Below are 22643 nucleotides of genomic sequence, written 5' to 3'. Positions count from 1 at the left end.
TTTTTTATAAAATATTTAAATGCACACAGATCATTGTCACATTCAAGAACATTTTAGGCTTTTAACTTTGGAAACAATCGAAAGGCATTTTGGGTTGTAACCTCCATGACTCTATCTAAAGAGACTCCCTTCAGTTTCGCAATGTATTCGCAGCCGATCATTATGTTTTGTGGCTCATTTCTAACCTAAAGGAGGTAAATGAGAAACACATTAAGATTAACACATGTCTGCCATGCAGAATATCAGCTTGCACAGGTCATAACTTACATCTTTGTCAAGTCCCAAAGCTGGTGAGTCGGTCTCAAGGCAAATACGTTCCAGTGGAATTTGTTTGATTAATTTTGCTCTCTGCATAACAAGAGTCAAATATATTAGCGTAAATAAAAGATAAAACCACTGTCTGATTCAGACATGCATTATGCACATGCAAGTGTACAAGATGTCCTTATATGTTTAATTATTGGCAACGACTTGAAACAGGGTCATTTCAGATCGTACAAAATGTTTTATGGCATACTTATCATGCTTATGATAAGTCTGCCTACTCTGCTCTGGCAGACTTGCATGAATAGAAGTGCTGGCGAGTAAATAAGAATCCTTATCTGACCTGTTCATTTCTGACAACCGCAGGCGGAAAGGAGAAGCAGAATCCAGCCTGAACCCCTTCCATGGCAACTGATGGCTTTCCAGCAAAATTATGTAATAATGCTTGTCTTATCCCTAAAGATATAAAACAAGACTGTAATTTTCAAGGTCAAAGTGAACAATGACGTGTAAATTACTGCCTGATAGCTCTTACCTTGTTCTTTCATTGTGGTTATGGTAACCTTAGCTGCAGAACGGGAATGTACATTCCTTTCAAGACAAGAGAGAGAACAGAGCATTAAAGAGGCTACAAAATTGTACTGTAAATTTAAGATGTCCAATATGTGTTACAAAATATAGCAAATCTTGTTCAGCTTGTTACTTTTTAGTACATCACTGTACTCACACTGGCAAATCCAGTTCTTTAGATATTTCAAGTTGTTTTATAAAGACTTTTATCTGTTCATCACGCTCTTGAGTGGTTTGAACAAACCAGGGGGTAAAGTCAAGACCAATCTGTGGAGAAATATTAGATTCACATCTTTCGATTCATCCCATATTCTTCTTATGTAACAATAATATGACACGGTCAAAAACGGAATGTAAACAATGTAACTAAAGTAAGTATTGCATGTTTTGGTAAGTATTTGATATGTTGGTTTAAATTGTTATCATTTAAAAAAATGTTTAGGTCATGTTTTCATACTCTACCTCCCCCACTGCAACAATATCATCTCTATACTTCTGGAACAAAGAAAGAGATGGCTCCAAGTCCTATCAAAACAGAGCAGCTATTTTCATTATCACCAAGCGGTCGTTAATGGAAATGTATAGCATATGAAGAACAGCAAGCAATCTTTATAATATTCACCTGGATCTTGACACTATGCAAGTCTTGCCCAGATCCTTGAAGGGGATGAATGCCAAAACAAGGGAAGACAAATCCAGGATACCTAACAAAAACAATAAATATTAACTCAGTGTTTTGTTAGCTGTGTAAGTAGAAGCTCATCTTTCACAAAAGCTGCATGGGGGGAGGAAGATTCAATAAACACCTCAGTACAAAGTGCCCCCATTAAAAACTTTTACTGCAAACTTACACCTTTGACAGTTGAATAACTTTCTCAAATTCACCGGCTCCCTCTGTAACTGCAACCAGAGCTTTTACTCCAGCCTGAAAATAAAAGAAATTAAACAAAATAGGTTATAGTTGCAAATTTTAACCCTTAAACTTTTTTTGGTGTATTTTCTTGACAAAGACTTACCTTTTTGGCTCTCAGTATTACATCATCCAAATCCTAGAAAACCAAAAATATCTTAATATATAAACAAAGACTTTCTAGAGCATGTTATGTAACAAATGACTTGGTGTGGCAACAAACCCATTGACTGTAAATAGTTTATATAAACACTATGATACAATTACAGAGGTTTACATAAAACACATATAATCATATCTTTGTTTTGATTGGTTAAAGATTCAAGCTTATAATGTATGTAACACAGGGTGATTTTAGGTACATACAGTACTGGTACAGCTAAAAAAATTAAAATGTAATGGTAAGGCTACTGTAAATAATGTTAAATAGTTTTTGTCATAACTATGGGGTTTGCCAAAATAAGCAAAGGCATGTTTAACATGAGGGGATTTTCAGTATTTTCTAAACAAATAAATAAATACATTTGTGTATCTTTAACATTCTAATGCAACTTACCAGTACAATTTAACAGAAACAGTTATGAACTGTAGCACACATTCGAAAAGCCTTTAAGACTTTAATAAAAACGTATAGTGTTTATTGCCTTCAGATAAGAACTACACAATAAAGTTGATGACTTCGGGAGCTTTCTTACCTGTGTGAACTCATTTGCTGACATGTGACAGTGACAGTCAATGAACCCTCTAGCCATGACGTCACTGCTGTCAAAACAACCCAAATATTCCTATGTACATTTTGTTGTGCAAATGCAACTTAACTTTGTTCCCAACCGCTTGCTCGTTGTTTTAAGGCAAATGTTTGCTGCGTTGATCCTGTTTTACCGTATGACTGTTTAGTTGTGTAAGGTGGAACGTTTCTTTCGCTGAAGTGTTTCCACTCAGGCTCTATTTCGTAGTAGGACATTCCGCTTCCGTTAGGTTTGTTTTGAAAATAAGCGGCAATAATGGAAATAGATGATCGTGTGAGTGAAGCAGATTTTAGAGTAAATTTCAAGTCAAAAGCAGTAGTTCGAGAACAGCTTGAAAAGTATAAAGACTTATTTAAAACGTTGCTAGATGGCCAAAGTCAAATTTCCGAAGAGGACAAGGCCAAACTGCTGAAAGAAATGGTTGTGGTAAGTCTGATAACATAATGACAGATTAATATAGTTACATTTATCATTCTTCAACTACATGTATCAAATATGACATTTTGATTGAAATGCCAATATTACAGCAGTATTCGTTTCTATTACGTGTTACGAGTTACCTTATTTGTAGTTATAATACTGTTACTAAAATTGTACAGTAATATGGTTACCATGCATATGGTTATGGTTGCATTATTAAGGCCTGACTTCTTTTTGTTTTCATTTATTCACATTTTGGTCTCGCTTATCTTATAGAACTTTGAGTTTGCAGTACAAGAAAATATAGTTATTGGTGGCTTAACATGGGATGAGGCATCAGAGGAATATTGTGAAGGTAAGTTACTCATAAACACCATACAAATAAATCATACAAATAAGCAGTTCATTTCCTAGATGTTTTTCCCCCATAATCAAGACAAGAAATTATAAACCCCCCTCCCCCCCACTTAAAAAACAATAATGAAAACATAATGTATAGTTGATACACCTAATGTTCAAACCACAGCTTTGATGATTTTTTTGTCTACAAAAGTTTTGCATTACAAAATGCATATATGTGTGAACTATTGTTTTTATATATGACTATTTTAATTTCAACATTCAGACAATGAGAGCAAGTTAAATGACACATTGGATGAGAAGATTGTTGAAACTGCGTTGAAACGCAGCTCATACCCGAAGCAAATACGCAACCAAGTTGTGCGCTCACTGAGAGCAGAGAGAAAGCTTATGGTAAGATTTCTTTCTCGTGAAAGATCTGGCTAGGATCAAGTACAAAAAAAAATATTTTCATAAAGAAACAAAAAACTCATAGATAGATAGATAGATTCGCGATTAATCTATAGCAGAATAAAAGTTTTTGTTTAGTACATATATGTGTGTGAACTGTGTATAATAATTATTTATATATAAATATGCACACATGCATGTATAATTTTAAGAAAAAAAATATTTAGATATTAAGTATTTATATTTATATATAATATAAGTCATACATAAATATACAAATGTATACACCCATGTAAACATTTCTTAAATATACATGCATGTGTATGCAATTATCTATACAAAGTTATTATACACAGTTCACACACACATATATTAAGTAAACAAAACCTTTTATTCTGCTATAGATTAATCTCGATTAATCGTTATGCATCCTTAATTCTATTTAATTATTCTATTTATAATTGTATTCATATACAGTATTTGTACCCAATTCATTTTGTTTAATATTATTGAAACTATTTATGCTGTTCATTTCTTCCTTTTGTTAGGTGTTCAACTTGTGGCCACTAGATGTCAGTAAATATTGTGATAAAGTTTTTTTATTAATTGCATTTTTGTTGAACATTACACAAAAGAAAGACATACATCATGACATAACATAACATTTATAGAAGACGGAGACAGATAACTGACCTTACTTAATTAACATAACAATAGAAGATAAAGGAGATAAAGAAAAAAAATAATAATAAAACATTTTCATTTTAAAGTCTACAAGATCTAGAACAATATAATCTATTCAAGATTTTTTCCACTGTAAGAGGTGTTTTCATCCTTTTTTTATTTGTAACATTTGTTTTAAGAGACTCATAGAAGATTAGGGTATTTTGGCTTTATGCAAATGTAACTTCCCTAATAGAATAATCAATTTAAGTGCAAAATCAACAGTAGATGAGCCAGAGTTACATTCCAGAAAATTATGAAGTTAGGTCTGTCATAAATTTAATGGGAAAGAGCACAGCAATAACTTGTTTCGGTTTTAGAGAAAAACTCAACTGGAATATCCCCTGGTGTTGTAAAAAGCCTCAATTGGTATTGACTGAAAATGTTTATTTCTGAGCATTATATGGTCAAACTTTTGTCTTTTCTGTATAAAAACACTTTATAATTTAATCCTATAAACCCCTTTATTAATTAAACCAACTGCAAATAAAATGGAAATGTAATGTTTCAGAATGGATATACAATATGTTTAACAATATATGTTTACCCTTCATCTTTTATTGTAGGGTTTGTATGAACAGGCAGTGAAGCCAGAAGACATAAAACCAGACCCTGTTCAAGGTTTGTTCCCCCTTCCCCTTTTTCTGCAATTAGTTCTTTTACAAAAAATTTACTGCAACTTGTAAACATATGTTTTCACAGAAACTATCATGAAAAACGTATCCACCACTGCCCCCACCATGTTCAAACAAACCAGTGCAGTTATGAAGGTACCAATCTGTGACATTCATATGCATTTTTACCCCCCCCATGCATAAGATTTAAGCATTTTACTACAGCAGTTACTTGAAAGCCATATTAATAAAAACACTGGATCTCTTTTCAGTCTCTAAGAAGTCTGAAGCAGGCTGCCGACGGCTTGCGTCAAGCACTAAACGTGCAGCCGGTTTTGGAGTCGGTGGAAATCTATAAAGAAGTTTTGGGAAGTTCAGAGGGAGCTAGCTGTCCAGATCTTCACCACAAGCTTCCCTCTACCATCAAAAGAGCTGCGTCTGATGCAGAATACAGTGCAGATTTTGTACCTGCTCCAAAAATTATTCACAATGAGACTAGTGATGAATAAATACAAATGTAGCGTGTGTGTGTTTGTGTGTGAATTAACTGTGTGTGAAAGAGGTGTGTAATCTTTTGTATGCTCAAATCTTCAAGACAGATATGTTGTGCATGTGGTTTTCATTGAATTAGGTGTTACTATTTTCTGTTTCCTCTAAATCCAATAAATTACACTTTTGGAGAACCGTGTCTATGATGTGGTCAACGTTCACACCACAATGTGTTTTTGGTCAACCAGAGTTGGTTTACCAGTTTACTGACTCCTGATTCTTGTAACTTCTTTGTCCTTATCCAACCAGAATTATTCATTAAACACTGAATCACTGTCAGATGATGAGCAGTAAAATCGTGTGGTTGCAATAACGCCACAACTTAGTCCATCTAAATTCACAGCTTTTAGTTAGACTGACATTGACACCGAGAGCACCACGTGACTTCAAAGAACATCCTTTGCAAGGTTTTGCAAGAAAGTGCAAATAGGCGCTGCGCAGACTGACCGGCGTATGACATCAGAGTACCGCGAGAGCGGTTGGTCTCTAATCGCTCTCGCGGTACTTTGATATCACACAACGAACGGTCTGAGCAACGGCGCAAGAAGTCGAACACACTTGATGTGAACCAATAAGACGATGTTTTACAGACCGTTAGGACAAGTCACCTTTTAGTTTTGCACAATTGCTTTAACTTTTCGTCTAGTCTCGTGAATGTAAGTGTACTGTAGTTTCTGTCACGATCTGTTTGATCTGTCATGTCACTTTTCAATGTGACGAGTAACTTGACTCAAAATGCTGCTGCATCTTTACGGATGTGTAGAAAAAGCGAGGTATGTTACACAATATTGTTCTTCTTTTGATGCTTTTGCACAACATTCTACAATTTACCTTTTATATTTGTCAGAATATTGCATTTCTTTGATTTGTAATCTATGATTTGTGCATATTTTAGTTTATCTTTGTTTAATATGGTGATTTATGTTTTAAATCCACTTTAAATTGTTTTATTATTTAGCATTTACTAGGGTGAATTGTAGTATACTGCAGCATATTAAAGCAATTACTACACTTCAATGTATACTACAGTATTATGATTTATTAACTATAGTAAAAACAGTAGTAAATACTGTTGTATACTTTAGAATTTACTATGGTATGGTTCACAATCACAGTAAAGATTACAGGAATTATACTACAGTTTACTATAGTAAATATGTACTTCCATATTTCTGTACTGATGAAAATTCAGAAAGTACTTCTATCACTGGTTACGCTTACCCTTTATAAAAACTAACCATGGTTTAACTAACTACAGTTTTTTGTTTCAGATATAGCCAAGCCATAGTAACCACAAATGTACTACGCTCTAAAAATGCTGAGTTATTTTCAACCAATAGTTGGGTCAAAAGTGACAAACCCAGTCAATGGGTTAAATAAACAAAAAAATATTTGTATTATTAAAACAACTCAGCATTTTGGGTTGAAACAACCCAGCATAGGTTAAAATAAAACCCATCAAGTTGTGTGTCATTTTTAGACCCAACGCTGGGTTGAAAATTACCTAGTTATTTTTAGAGTGTATTTTCTTTAGCCTACTATATTATAATTTTATAGTTTAACCATATTTTATTAACAGTGAGATTTGAAATAAAACAAATTATAATAAATGCACCAAAAACATGGTTTATAAACATTTACTATAGTAAAACCATGGTTAATTTTCCTAAGGGTCCACACACAGTGCAAACTGTGGTCCTCTGACAGGACAATGCTATTATAATTTAGAGCTCTGATGATGACGACAAAAGGTTAAAAAGAAGAGAAAAGAATCGAGTGGCTGCACAGAGGAGCCGGAAAAGACAAACCCAGAGAGCCGATGAGCTTCATGAGGTTTGCAAACCGTCCATTATGTAACACGTAAACAATGCTGATTTGTTTATTTTCTGAAGATGCATGTCAAGTTTATTTTGGTGTCTGTGGGCAGACATTAAAAAACACAAAATGACTGATGTTGATGTGGTTTCTCAAATATTTCCTAATCAGGAATATGAGTGTCTGGAACAAGAGAACAGCTTGCTGAAGAAGGAAGTTCAGTTGTTGATAGAGGAACAGCAACATTTGACAGAAGCCCTCAAAGCCCACGAGCCCCTGTGCCCTGTCATGAACTGTGGTACAGCCTCAACTACAAGGTGCACAGTGCCATCTGAGTTTATGTCTAGATAGGGCCAGGCCACTTACATCTGATCAGTTTTTTTTCTATTTCAAAGCGAGTCTTTAAACTCTTGAGTTCAGGATATAAGTTAATTCTAAGATTAATTGGTTGGTGGTTCAACAGTTAACATTGCCATAACAATTTGAGAGAAAAGTTTTACGTAAGTATCTGGATTGTCCCGCTAAGCTTTGGCTTTAATAGCAGCATGTGCATGTCCAAAGAGCATCTCATGTGCTTCAGGTACTGTAAATATGGTCATTCTTAGTGAAATGATGGGCAAAATCTTAAACATTTTAATTGTATTTTACAACACATGTTTTTGCTTTAAACTTGGCAAAATCCTAAAACCATATTTGTAATGTGGACTTAAAGGAAAACACCACAGTTTTTCAATATTTTACTATGTTCTTACCTCAACTTATATAAATTAATACATACCTATCTTTTTTCAATGCGTGCACTTTTTATCTTTGTACAGCGCTTCTTGAATGTGTTAGCATTTAGCCTAGCCCCATTCATTTCTATGGCTCCAAACTAAAGTTTTATTTTGTGCCACCATACTTGTGTAACTACTTATGTAACAGTCTTTAAATAGGGAAAACATGGAAGTGTTAGGTGGGTTATAATTTCATCCCTGTTTGGATCCCAAGGAATGAATGAGGCTAGGCTACATGCTAACTTATTCACAAGGCGCTGTTTTAACAAAGATGAGATAAAGTTGAGATAAGAACATAGTACAATATTTAAAAACGGTGGTGTTTTCCTTTAAAGGGACACTCCACTTTTTTGAAAATATGCTCATTTTCAAGCTCCCCTAGAGTTTAACATTTGATTCTTACCACTTTGAAATCCATTCAGCCAATCTCCGGGTCTGGCGGTAGCACTTTTAGCATAGCTTAGCATAATCCATTGAATCAGACCATTAGCATCGCACCAAAAAATAACCAGAGAGTTTCGATATTTTTCCCATTTAAAACTTGACTCTTTTGTAGTTACATCGTGTACTAAGACCGACAGAAAATTTAAAGCTGCAATTTTCTATGCAGATATGGCTAGGAACTATACTCTCAAACTGGCGTAATTATCAGCGACTTTATCGAAACTTTTTGGTTATTTTTTAGTGCGATGCTAATGGTCTAATCAGATTCAATGGATTATTAGTGCTAGCGCCAGACCCAGAGATCAGCTGAATGGATGTCCCTTTAAGGTTTTGAACCCCACTGTATATTCAGAATACAGAATTTAGTTGTCTTATGTTGTTATACCCATCGAATGTACTACTGTGAATGATGTATGAGCTTCTGCTTTATGAGTGATATCTGACTAAAATGTGACAGCAGTTTTGTTGTGCCTGCATCAAAACTAACAATAAGAGATTAACACAATTGTGACCCTGCCTGTGAAAACTAAAGTAATTTTTTGTGATTTTCTCTTCATAAAGAATATTCTGTAATATATAACCTTGATATCTTTAATATTGACTGAGTAAGGTCATGTCGAAGATTGAAATCAATGATGTGAACTTAATGCTCCCATCTCATAATTAGAGACTTTTGCTTTAATTTCACAGAGTCACAATTAAAAGCTCAGACATCAGTGTTATTTAATGCTTGTTATTTAATTTGTTTGGTTTATTGCTGGTTTTTATAAACCATTTCATTTTTTACATCTCATTTCATTTTTTACGACACTGTTTAATCCTGTCCTGTATAATATTAGTTTGTACATACTGTGACGCAGATTCAAATTCAGTGAATTTCTATTTACTCACTGTGCGTGGAAATGGGTGGTTGCGGTAAGATGCTGGTCAGTTTTTTTCCAGATTGTATCACTTCCTCTAACCTCCCTGTACTTACCTTCCTAACCAGTGTAGGGTGCACACTTCTACATTTCTCTTCCAGTTTTCTCTTCTCTTCTGAAAAGTCCTAGAGCTCCACATGGCTCAGCTTACTGGCATTTTAACATTTCAAATATAAAAAGAATATGCTGGTGAATGTCAACGTGTTAAAAAGCTGTTTAATACCATGTTAAGTTGCAGTATATTGTTGCTGAAAAAAACTAATATTTATAGTATTTTTTGTACCTAAGGCTGGATATTGATACCTCAAAGGTACATTTTGGTATTTAAAAATGCATACTTTGTTAATATAAATCACCACAACTTTGTTAAATATAATGTATTAGTTTTGTGTAGGATGAATAGTTTGGACCGAAAACAAATGTATTGCTTTTTATTTTAAATTTAAGACAATTATTGTTTTATGTCTTTTTATACTGGAGAAATAGCAAACATGTATAAAGTTAATAATATATTTATGTGCATTCAGCCTTTTAGAAATATATGGTATAGATATTTTATATGAGAAAATATTTTTATAACTTTCTAAACAAAAAGATTTGTGACCTTTTGGCCAAATTAATTTATTTGATTATTGTGCCCTCTAGTGGACACCATGCATATCTATTTTATGTATGTACTGTATTTTAATTATTTTAAAATAAATCTTTTAAAACAAAGTGTTTGCCTTGTGTGAAGGTCACCGGTTACTTTTTTTTAGAGTTCATTTGAAATAAAATCACCATTTTTTTGTGTACCTTATTAACAAAAACTGAACATAAACAACCATTTATACACACCAACCTAAAAATCATTAAAATCACATACTAGTGCTTTAAATGTACACCTCTGTTTTTATATTATGTAAAAATTTACTAAAGTATGCAATTTTTCACTTAAAATAAAATTCTCTAAATAAAATATATATAAACTCTGCATTTATCTTTCAAATGAGAAACATACAGACATATGTAAACATATATACAATCTAGATAAATGTTTATATATGCCAATATTTCCATATTATAATTAAAGTACAGTGTAAAAACTAAAAAGTTGGATAAACTTTAAGATAGTTACTTATAATTATTGGTAACACCTAAAAATGTGAGTTGTTTCAACTTAAAACGTTTACTTAAAGTATTTTTCACTTAAATATATAAGTTGAAACAACTAAATTTTTTAGGTGTTACCAATCTAAGTATTTTTTAAATTAACACTTTTAACAATAAAATATTATATTCATTATTATATTTTATGAAAACTGGTCATAGCATTTTAAAAATGTTATATTAAGTTTATTTATTATTTTCGCTATTCCAGCATCTATGGCGTTATTCATGGATAGATTTATTAAACTTTTTGAGATATTTTTTAGGTGTTAACAATTTAAGTAATTTTTTTTTAGATAAGTTTATCTAACTTTTTACTTTTAACAGTGTATGGTAGTACTATATGTCTACTGATCACTTCACAGAGTCTCTATGAGGAAATGAAAAACATTGTTATTTAATATTTAACATTCTCCTTTGCATTAAAAATGTTTTTAAAAGTGCGGGTGTAGCCTGCGTTGCTGTAAATGTCAAATTTATTGTAATGTCCTTCAATTCTTTCTTCCTGATCTGTCAGTTCCTGGTAGCAGCTGTAGGTGGTTACCCTCCCAGCTCAATCTCTTGGAACGCCTAGAGGAATTTTTTGAAGAATTTAAACTTTGAACTTCCACTGAACCATTACTTCCTTGAGCTCTCTTATAAAAAAAGAACATTTTCATTGTATTGAAAAGGATGTGGTCTAGACTTTATTTTTTTATTTGATCATTGACCTATGCATCTTGCAAAAGGGAAGTTAGTCTTAAATTGAAATGTTACCTAAAATACCTTTGTTATATCTGAGTAAGACATTCCTGATATCTGTTGCAAAAACCTGTCGGTCATGTCATGCTGTTGCATGAATAACAAACGAATGATGTCAACGCTTTGTATGTAAATGTTAAAATCATTAATAATCTGTTACCGAAGGTTATGACCTTAATATGTGAAATAAAACAGTCAGGGTTGCAACACCCTAATTTGACATCTGTAGATTCCATTGCAACAGTTTTAAATAGTTGCATCAGAGTGTGAAGTTTCCACTGATTGCATTTATTGCCAAGTGCCATGACCATGTTAGTTAACATCCTGGCAGGGCAAAGTGTATAGTTGCATCATGATGGATGTCAGGTCACTGTGTTAGGATTGGGGTCACTTCCAGCTGTATGATGTCAAAAGAATACATTTACATAGAATCAGTTTCAGTTTATGTCACTTCTTGTTTATTGACTCATTGCTTTGTATGAAATCATTTCTTTAACCTCCTAAGACCTGGATGTCCACATATGTGGACATCACTTTTTTGTTGTTTGCACCGTAATATTTAATTCTGTTATATGGACAATTACACTGCTTCATGTTCAATAAAAAATATTTGATTATTACATTCGTTGGTTCTTCCTAACCCCAAAATAGCTGCAAGAAATCAGAAAAAAGGCAAACCAAAGCTAAGATTTTGCAAATTTTATATTAAGAAATATTTGAGTAACAGTTTACTTTAAAGTTGTATTAGTAAATGTATTACAAAATATTAACTAACAATGTGTAATATACACTGGAAAAAAGATTTGTTGGTTCAACTTAAGTTAGTTGAGTAAGTACACTGTAAAAAAAAATGCAGCATGAAGTTAAAACATCTTGGTTTTTAAAGTCAATTCAACTTATTATTTTAACAGGTTTTGACCTGTGAATAATTGACATTACTTAAAAAAATAAGTTAAACAACTGACAAAAATGCTGAATTTTTTTTTTTACAGTGAAGAAAAATTTGAGTTCATTCAACTTAAAAATATTATTTGACTCATTAGTTTGTAAAGTTTGTTGTCAGCTAATATTTTTAAGTTAAATTAACTCAAAATTAAGGCAACTAGGTATTTAAGTTTTTTAAGTTGAGCCAACTATTCTTTGAACAGTGTAATCATTTTTGTTATTGTTAGTTAATGCCATGCACAGTTGATCATGTTAATTAATTGTGCATCAAGTAAGAAATAATTGACGACGAGCCGTTGAATTATAAGAAAATAATGCACGCCCAAGGTGGTTATGCACTGATTGCCGTTGAATCGCGGGTATGCATTATTTTCGAATAATTCAAAGGACCGGAGCAAATTATTTCGCTTATAACCACGGTTACCAAAACTATTGCTCAGGTGCTTATTTTTAAGACATTTTAAAGGTTAGGTGTGCGGTTATTGCACATTTAGTAAGGAATAATTGATGACGAGCCGTTGAATTATAAGAAAATAATGCACGCCCAAGGTGGTTAGGCACTGATTGCCGTTGAATCGCGGGTATGCATTATTTTCAAATAATTCAAAGGACCGGAGCAAATTATTTTGCTTATAACCACGGTTACCAAAACTATTGTTCAGGTGCTTATTTTAAAGACATTTTAAAGGTTAGGTGTGCGGTTATTGAAAAATAATCAACACCCATGGAACATTTCTCAGCCAATCACAATACAGCATTCAACAGCCCCATAGTATAACTAATGTTAAGGTTACAACTTTTGTTTTAAAAAATGTATTTGTTTATGTTGAAATGAGCATAACATTTAATAATGGTGTAGTACTGTTCATATTAATGCATTACATATTAACAAATACAACCTTAGTGTTACCAATATTTGTTACTTTCATAATGTGTCTTTGATAAGATAACATTGTCAGAATAAATTGTTATAAATGGGTCCTAGTTGTCAGTTAGGCAGTCCACTTAAAAAATGAAAGTTAAATCCTAATATGTACCACCATATGTAAAGATAGATATTTGATACCAATTTGTACCTACTCTTCGGGTGCCATGCCAAGGTGTACTTTTTGAAAGGGTACCACACCAGTAACAGCCAGAGACCATTTTTTGACCATTTTTGTTTCTGACAGTGTTTGTAGTAATATTTGAACTGGTTTAATACAACTTTTAAAAGACCATTGCCGTGTTTACCATTGTTTATCAACCATAGTTAACGTCATTCATTTTATGGCTCAGATCAGATAAAAACACATTCTTTAGGTGACGAATGCATGTTATCTAACCTACAGTATGTTTTTGTCGAAAGGTGGAAGTTGTCATTGAAGAATCATTTCCAAGATCCACAAAACCACATATTCATATGACATAATTCCACATCAGCAATGATGAAGCAACATTACAGCTTCTGTCGGCCGATTGCAACATAATCATGCTTTTTATTGATGTGATACGAGCAAACAAAACAAGATGAAACTGAACTTGAGAACAAATAAAGAGGTCAAATACAACTATTTTTATGATGTATTATACAGAAAGGGTGGAGTCCAAAGCAATGACTTGCAATGAAAGATTACGGGGCATTGTCCTATAGATGTTTCACAGTGCTTGTTTGTTGAATTCATATTACAGATATAAACACATTTTGTTAATGCTTAGTATTGTAGCATTTATCGTTAAATCTTACCAAATAGAGAAATACAATGGAAACTTAAAGCTTTAGTCTGTTTTTTTCTGTTTTTATCCAGCAGCTGTGAAGCAAATTGTAATGTTGTTGTGCTAGGTGATAACTAATGATAAACTCTACTTGTCCCACATGTATAACCAAATATGTAATTCCTTATCAGGAACACGGTTGAAATTGCACTTTTAGTTCCTTAAGTGTGGGTTATTATCTAGTGCTGCTAGGCAAACCTGGGCATTTCCTAGCAATTCATCAAAACTTTCCCATAGAGGAAAAGCCTTGACAATGAAGTTCAGTTGCACCTTGGTTGTTTAGTCACACATTTCTGGAGAATTTCAGTTGGAGGCCATAACAGAGTTTTAAACTCGTCTGATATCCGCTTCTTTTATTAATTCATACTTGTTTAGTGTATTAAAACCACTAAGCTGGTAAAAAATGCTGAATCATTCTTCTCCGGCAACATGGCTTTGATTCACCCTTTGCACATTGAGTCATCACCTCTATCAAGTTTTACATGTGTGGACTTGTCTTACCACTTGCTCATATTTCTGAACACAACAATAAACAGTGCTGTGTGTTTGTATGTGTCATCCGTCTGATTCAGTCTGATTCTGTCATATTGTTTTTGATGTTTTTACCACGTAACATTTGTGTGTAGCAAACACTGACACCAACTAAATGTAGTATACGTTTTTATTAATAAAGTATCAAAAACAAAACAACATACAGTCAAGGTATAAATGAATGTTACAGCACAGTATCTTCCCATTTTGGATATAGCATTGTGACAAATAAAGCATGGTTGAAGCACAAATAGTAAGCATAGCTTTGTTTTCAATACACGTTTATTGTCAGTAGTACACGTTTTGTGATTTGGCATGCCTGTCTGAACAATCACAAAGAAAGGCTACCTGACGCCAGCGCCATTTGACCTTTCAATACGTGACTGATGATAAATATAGTCTATTCAGAAACATTACGGGTGAATTGAGTGAAAAATATCAGGATCGGTTTCGCTGAAATGGACTTATTTCATACACCTTTGAGTTTAATGTGGTAAGCTTGTCACATGGCTTGATCGGATGTCTCGTGGTATGTGTTTCTTCAAAACAGACACCAGCGACGCGGCGTGACACTAAAATCGCTTGACACATGATCTGGGAACATAGCCAGGCAATTAATAAGAGCTTTACTTCAAGTTTTTCTTTAGAATAAGGTTTGTGCATCTAGACAATAACAACAACACGCAGCTACAGTATAAGGTAGGCCTATGTGAAAAATGCAACATCAGAAAATAAGTATACATGTCCCTTATTAATACAAACAAAAACACCCTTTGTACAGTGCATTATTGTTGAGGTGATAGCACAGGCATATAGTACTGAATGTTCAGTCTCTGATACTGTAAATCCTGCTCTATTATACAGTAAAGTCCACTTTGTGTTAACATCCCATTCATTCTAGCTATTTATTTAGCATGAGTAAATTTCCTTTGACATAGACCATATCCTGAGAGATTAGCAGCTTGAAATACTTCACGTGGCATTTTGTGTTTATATTTAACAAAGATAAATATGTTACAACTTCATCCATCACCCTGTTTATGTCTTTAGCATTTACTGATAAATGAAAAAGATACACGCATTTACTATAGGTTCTACTTGTTGTCAAACACACCACCAGGGTTTCATTCGACTAACACAATGATAAATAAATGACATCATGTTGCTTCAACATGACATAACGCTACAAAAACCATGTTAAGCATCTATGGTTAAATAAGAATAAGAATAAGTGAAAACGTATATCACTAGTCCTTCATCACTTTAGTGCTTTAGTTAGCAGTCCGTTTCAGTGTACATCAGACCGACCTTGTTTGGCATGACAGGTACCCGCATGTCTTTAAGTCCTTTATAACACATTCCAGTGTTCATTGGCAACCGCCGAACCTTTGGCTTCTTGCCTGTACAGTTTGTCAGAGATGCCCACAACTTGTTGCTATTGTGGTGTGTGTTGGTCCGCTTATGGTAAGGTTAAGACCTTGAAGGGTGGTCTCCTTGATCTGTTGGATGAAAAGCTTTCGCTCGTCCTCAGGGGTCTGACCGTTCTGAGCGCGGACGATACAGGTGGGCCTGTGTAGGTTCAGCATGTAAACTAACTGTTGCTTTTGGTTCTTCAGCTCCTCGATTTGGGCTTTCAGCTCGGCATTGATGGACTCAAGTTTCTCTGACTCCTATGTTAAAATAAAACAAGAAATAAATATAACTGTGAAGTTCAAGTTCGATGTAAATTTATGAAATGCTGTTGAGCTTTAAAAAATAAGTAAATAATTGCTACCTTTTGTAAATGGTCGGTTTTCTCCTTTTTTTTGTTTCGGCATTTTGCTGCTGCAATTTTATTTCGTTCCCTTCTTCTCTTTTTTCTGTCGCTCTCTTCAGGAATAATCTGAAAAAAAAATTGCACATTATAATCCACCCACATTGTTTAATAAATAAATAAATAAATAAATAAATATATATATATATATATAATATTTTTTTGAGAGGCTTAAGCTCAGGTCATCAATTCACCCACAAGAAAAAAATATTGTATTGTACTATACCATACTGTAGTAAATTTTACTGCATAGAAGTTAGAAAAAATGAAAAGTATAATTATATACATGTATAAGTGGTTACTAGACTATAATAAAGTATACCACTATGTACTTAGGCTATCTATATAATATACTATAGTAAACTGTAGCAAATTATACTGTACTATAGGCCTATAGTAATTAAACTATAGTATAATTATATACACATATACATTTGGTATGTTAGTATACTATACTATGGTATACCACAGTTTACTTTACTATATAATAGCCTATACTATAGTAAACTGTAACAAATTATACTGTACTATAGGCCTATTATAGTAATTAAACTATAGCATAATTATATACACATATAAATGTAGTATGGTTAGTATACTATACTATAATTATATACATACGTATGTGTTGTATGGTTTTATACTATGTAAAAATAAATACAGCAAGTAGATAAAATGTAGTCAATACTGTACTTTAATACTTTAATATTTACAAGTAGTAGTAATAGTAGGTTACAAAACATATTTTTTAAAGTTTACTACAAAAAACACTTATGTATATTACAGCATTTTTATGTGGTAAGTTAAGTCTGTTGTGTAAGTTTTTCTTTACCATTTGGTTATTGTAACTAATACGAAAGCAAAAAAAAAAAAAAAAATCAATAAATGATCCGTACCTCCCGCTTCATGATCGGCAGTTCTGTGGGTCTCTCGGAGTTGTAACACCGATCTGGTGAGATCGCGCTCATGCCGTTGGACAGCCGCTTGTTTTGGATGGCGTATCGCAGCTCCTCTTTGACTAACGGTGTGAAGTTTGTGAAATCGTCCAGCGTGAGAGATCCCGGAGGGGAGAGGCAGGGTACCAGAGCCGAGGCACTGATCTCAGACGGACCCAAACCAGGATACTGAAGCATCATTCCGATATCTAAAACATTAGCAGATTTTAAATCTAAACGCGCGCTTGGTTACAAACTCTGCACACTTTTCTAACAAGCATTGATTAATGCTACTGACTTTCCTCTAACTTTTTTATACCACTTTTACATACTTACTACATAATAAACTCGTATAAAACATAGTCTAAAATACATTATTTATATTCAATCACTATTTAAAAGTGAGCTTGTTGATGACATAACATCATTAAATTAGCGTTCTTTGTTAGACCAGTAAAAAGTAGCCTAAGTGAAAATGCAAAAAGTTTTCGCCATCAGGCTGATATTGAAATAATTAACTTAGTTATTCAAATATTTCACAAACTTGAGATGAAATTCACACAGCAGCATTGTTTATCACGTCCTGAACTAAAGCTATTAGCCATAGCAACCATATAGAAAATGTACGAATCTTTTAAGCTGAAAAACCTTTTCGAAATCGGTTTATAAACTCATTCATACTGTCGCTTAGGTAATTAACCATGGTTTTATTATAGTAAAAGTGTTTTAGGCAGAATGGTTGATATTTGTATGACTATAGTTTTACTACAAACTTCGTAATTATTGTAGGCTATACGCGGTTACGTGAGAAGATTGAAAAATCGCGAATTTACTACAAATACACGTTTAAGCGTCACTGTAATAAAACCATGGTTAAATGCGTAGCCTACGTGGTTGTACCTCAGTTTGCCCTTAACTGTTAAAATAAACATCAAAAGCAACATCTGACAGAATTTTTGACTCACCTTGTTTTGACGGAATGGTCCACGCGTGTTGTGATGCTCTGCTTTGGCAGGAGTGTGATCTCTCGCTCAGCTGCTAAAGTTACAGTTCTCGCCGGCTCGTTGCATCACCCGCTTATATGCCGGGCGAGATACGATCTACTAGAAAGAGGCGGTCCCAGTGACGTCATCCTATTTATAGCAACAGGGAAGCTGTCTTAGCGATGATGCAATTCGGCAACCCTCTCTGCGCACCATAACTGGGCAAGCTCTGCCCCCCTTACAATACTCTGTCATGTTAACCTAATGCGCAAATAAAGACATAGCCGTCTAATGACATTGGATCTCTGGTATGCTCTAATGTCATCTATAGTATAGTCATGAAAAAATAAAACGTGGGATGAGAGAGAGATTGACAAGCTGCTTGGTCAGAATGAGACCAGCAAATCTGACAAAAGTAAATCTCTCTCAGTCTGTAAAGACACAGTGTAAAGTTTGGTTAATGGAAAATTGTGTGAAGATGAAGAGATCACAAGGTAAATGCTGTCTCCATGTCCTTTATTGTGTTTAATTCACTTGTCTTTTATTAAGATCAAGTTCAAAAGTTTTGTAGTCAAGTTTAATCACTTGTTTTTGTGAACTTTCCTAACAATTTCACAATTTTTTTATTTAAAAATGTATATGGTTACTTAGTAAATATTTTTCATGATTCATCAATTTAAATAAGCTACAAAATTCTGATATGATACTGAGGATATACTGATATACACATTTGTCTGATAAAAGTTTTTTTTATAATTTGTTGATATCAACAACACGGTGGTTAGTTGATGAGTTAATATTGTTATATTATGTAGCAGTTATATTGTTGATAAAGATGGTTTTGGGCCAGAATTCACAGGGACACTTCTTCATCATTTTAATTTGTCCAATAATCTGATAATGTTATGTGGTTAAGCAATTGCTTGCACTCATGGGTTTTGTTTTGTCCATTAACTGTGTTTTGTGCTGGATGGAAATTAAATTGAATAATTTTAAAGTGATTTCAGGGAGTGAACAGTCAACAGTGTCGGCATTCCTCTCCTGAATGTGAATTATTAGAGCTTTCTTGCTCTAGTTGGGTCGTACCCACCCCACTTGTCTCTCCTACCTCTATGTTTCTGGAAATTTCCAGTGATCTCTCTTAAGTTCTGGTGTAATCACCTCAGCCGTAAACACTCCCTTATTACACACAATCTTATTTGTACACAAAAAAAGTTACAAAAAAGTTATGTCTGAGCTTGAGTTTTATTTTTCACAGGGATAAATTGACTGTCAGGAAGTCATGGATATTACTATAAAAAGTAAAAATTACCCAATTCTGGGTTGTGCCAACAGCTAGGTAGTTACAACCCATGGTTGGGTAACAAAAACCCAGCATTGGGTAATTTTTAACCCAGCGGTCTAATATTTACCCAGCCATTGGTTACAAACAACTGAATTTGACTAATTGTGAACATGTTTAGGTGTTAATTATTTTTAATTAAATTTGTTGTTGCTGCTCTGGCATCCACAAGCATATAATAACTTATATGAAGAAAAATATGAATAAATTATATAAGTTCTATATCATTTAATATTTAGTTTTTGCTTGGTCTTGTTTTTTATTGCTTGTTTATTTATTAAATTAAGGAACTTGTTGAATTAAGTGAATTTGTTGTTCCTTTTTTTTGTTTATTTACCTATATGAAAATATACAGAAATAATGATGTATGTTATAGTATAAAAAAGTCTAGGCAGCTTTTTTATAGAATTTGTTGTTGTTTTTCTTGTTTGTTTATGTGCTTTTGTCAAAACACACACACAGAAAACAACTTTCAATAATCACATTTATAGAAAGTTTAATTTAAAACTATACTTTAATTAACTTTCATATAACTTTTTGTTATTAACCATAATTATAATAACATGATATTAATTTAAGTACAATGATCACAAAGATGGCATGTTTGATGACACGTTAAATTGTGCCTTTTATCCTTGTGGGGTTAAAAGTAAAAGAAATGAAAGAAATAAGTATTTTAAAGTATATCAATGTTTTGTAAATTAATATTTAAAAGTTTTAGTCATCATCTCATAAGAGATCATCTTCAGGTTATGTTTTTTAGATCTTGGCATGTCTTTGGGCTTCTGAACGATCTATATCTTAAAACATACTCTAATCTTAATATAGCAGTATACACCATCTAATTGGACTTGGATCGAGTTCTGGTGTAGCGCCATCATATAAAGTTAGATAGTCATATAGTTGTTTTAAGGTCTGTGGCCATCGGGTGTTGTCCGAATGATTCAGGGACATGGATAAAGCTGTTATGACATCAATATTGACCTGTTAGTTATTAATACACGATGAGGTTTAAGGAGGACAAAAATTTGGGGACTTAATAGTTTCACTAAGGGTCACACACAGTTTCATACTTTTTATCAGGTCTCAACAATTTCCTGTTAAGTTTCTTTATGATGCAAAACATAATTTACAATCTTAAGTTATGTGTCTTTCAGTTTTGTTTTGACACATTCACAACAAGTTGTCTGACCCTTACGAAATTTATGATACCATGATAAGTATAAACACATAGTAAAGGTTTTAGAGGAAGATTGTGATTGTTGTAAAAAAATGCTGGGTTATTTTAACACATAATTGGGTCAAATCTGAAAAGGTAAATCGTAATTTCTCCCCAAGGCTTTATGTTAATTTTGAAAATTGTGCTACATTGTTAATGTTTCACTTTTCTTTTTACCATATATTAATATTTTAGGTTTAACCCATTACACACATAATTACATACTTTGTCTTTTGTGTTTTGACAAGGAAATAATTATTAAAAACTTTAATAATTATTATTACATTGCATTAACCTTTCTATAATTATTCGTATTGCTGTTACAAAGATTAGATATAGTAGATATTGTCTAGTCACCTTGCACCATACTGTACCATTTATTTACTATTTACTGCAATATATAGATCCAGCTGAAAAACATGACTCCTTATTACACTTACAAAAAAAATTTTTTTGTTTTTTTTTTAAACACTCTTGCTTCAATATCTTTTCATTTTAATGTTTCTAGTTGAGGCACTGTGAAAAAACATTGAGTGGTTCGACTAACAGTTAGTGGTTCAAGTTCAATACAAGAATTGTTCAAAATGTAACAAAATACATTTGATATTTTTCATCTAAACGTTCATTTACTATTGATGTTACATAATATAATTTCAAAGGCCTTTGTGCCACATAAATAGGCTTATGGGCTTAGTTTTTGAAAAAGAAACAAAGACTGTCCAGACTTTTTCTTTAAAAAACAGCAGGCGTGTTTGACTTTTTGCAGAGCTGCGTGTGACGTCAAGGGTCGCGAGAAGCTCGTGCTTTCGAATCACTTTCGCGGTACTTTGATGTCATACCCCGTTTGTTCTGCGCAGTGCCGCATAAAGTCGAACACACCCAACTACTTAAGTATTCTTACAAGGCGGACGGGAATGCGTCATTCTTCCGGGAAATGGAGATCACAATAATCCTGACACTGTTTTTCTTTATTGGGTAGGAGGTGAGAGAGCAAATCACTTGTTCCCAAAACACCATCTGTACTAAACGAAACACATATTGCTGGAATTTAAAAAAAAAGTTCGGGATCGATGTTTTGGTTTGCACTTTCGGTCTGACACATCTCTGACACTTCCAGTCAAACGTTAGTCATCGAAAACGCCTTCTGCTTTCTCTTTGTATATGACATTAAATATACATAGCGATTAAGTGCGTATAGTACTCTAGCCACAGGACTATGCTATGTAGTATAGACTAGGCCTACTATGTACATGCAGTCAGTATCTTTTTTTTTAAGAATTAGCACGGTGATTACCATGATAAGATTGGGATAGTCTGTGGGCTACTGCTATTGTTACTTACACAAAATTATAAAAAAATATTTCTAAGGTTTCTCACACATTATAAGTAAATCACATTGTATAGCTTTACAGGTTTTATAGTATTGTACGTGTTGAAAAGAAAGAACTGGTCATCTGGTACCATACTGTACCAATTATTTAAAATTTACTGTAATATACAATAATTCTTCGGAAAGTTTAATAAAAAATGGTATCTTAAACTTTAACTTTTAGTTTTTTCCCACTTATTTTAACATCCTACATATAGGCTACAATACAGTAGTTATTTTTATTGTTAATTCAATAAAGACATTATACGTATTAATAAAAATGGTCCTAAGTAGGCATTGGCTGGTTACCGTTTTTTAAGGTATAGCGGTTTCAAAACCACTACAATTTTATGTGAT

At 33.2% G+C, this 22643-nt stretch overlaps 4 protein-coding genes across 4 annotated transcripts; 2 read left to right on the top strand and 2 right to left on the bottom strand.

Annotated features, from left to right (window-relative positions):
• Nucleotides 1–50: 50 nt before the first annotated feature.
• tatdn3 (TatD DNase domain containing 3) lies at nt 51–2643 on the bottom strand. The gene is made up of 10 exons (XM_065256160.2): nt 2440–2643; nt 1851–1883; nt 1686–1759; nt 1457–1538; nt 1297–1359; nt 992–1101; nt 800–855; nt 608–720; nt 268–348; nt 51–185 (listed from the first exon to the last, which is right to left on the bottom strand). The coding sequence occupies exons 1-10, from the start codon at nt 2494–2496 to the stop codon at nt 54–56; spliced, it is 801 nt and encodes a 266-aa protein (XP_065112232.2). The 5' UTR covers nt 2497–2643; the 3' UTR covers nt 51–53.
• A 64-nt stretch (nt 2644–2707) lies between these two features.
• Nucleotides 2708–5683, top strand: nsl1 (NSL1 component of MIS12 kinetochore complex). Its single transcript, XM_065256161.2, has 6 exons — nt 2708–2919; nt 3190–3268; nt 3539–3666; nt 4953–5007; nt 5089–5156; nt 5273–5683. The coding sequence occupies exons 1-6, from the start codon at nt 2749–2751 to the stop codon at nt 5507–5509; spliced, it is 738 nt and encodes a 245-aa protein (XP_065112233.2). The 5' UTR covers nt 2708–2748; the 3' UTR covers nt 5510–5683.
• A 469-nt stretch (nt 5684–6152) lies between these two features.
• Nucleotides 6153–10410, top strand: batf3 (basic leucine zipper transcription factor, ATF-like 3). Its single transcript, XM_065255729.2, has 3 exons — nt 6153–6322; nt 7278–7382; nt 7536–10410. Exons 1-3 carry the CDS (start codon nt 6248–6250, stop codon nt 7713–7715), a joined length of 360 nt encoding a protein of 119 aa, XP_065111801.1. The 5' UTR covers nt 6153–6247; the 3' UTR covers nt 7716–10410.
• A 4331-nt stretch (nt 10411–14741) lies between these two features.
• Nucleotides 14742–18464, bottom strand: atf3 (activating transcription factor 3). The gene is made up of 4 exons (XM_065256158.2): nt 18339–18464; nt 17335–17582; nt 16400–16507; nt 14742–16295 (listed from the first exon to the last, which is right to left on the bottom strand). The coding sequence occupies exons 2-4, from the start codon at nt 17572–17574 to the stop codon at nt 16038–16040; spliced, it is 606 nt and encodes a 201-aa protein (XP_065112230.1). The 5' UTR covers nt 17575–17582; nt 18339–18464; the 3' UTR covers nt 14742–16037.
• Between the last annotated feature and the right edge of the window lie 4179 nt (nt 18465–22643).

The sequence above is a fragment of the Paramisgurnus dabryanus genome, chromosome 12 (genome assembly GCF_030506205.2).
Source record: "Paramisgurnus dabryanus chromosome 12, PD_genome_1.1, whole genome shotgun sequence".
Classification (NCBI taxonomy): domain Eukaryota; kingdom Metazoa; phylum Chordata; class Actinopteri; order Cypriniformes; family Cobitidae; genus Paramisgurnus; species Paramisgurnus dabryanus.
This window is presented reverse-complemented; position numbering and strand designations above follow the sequence as displayed.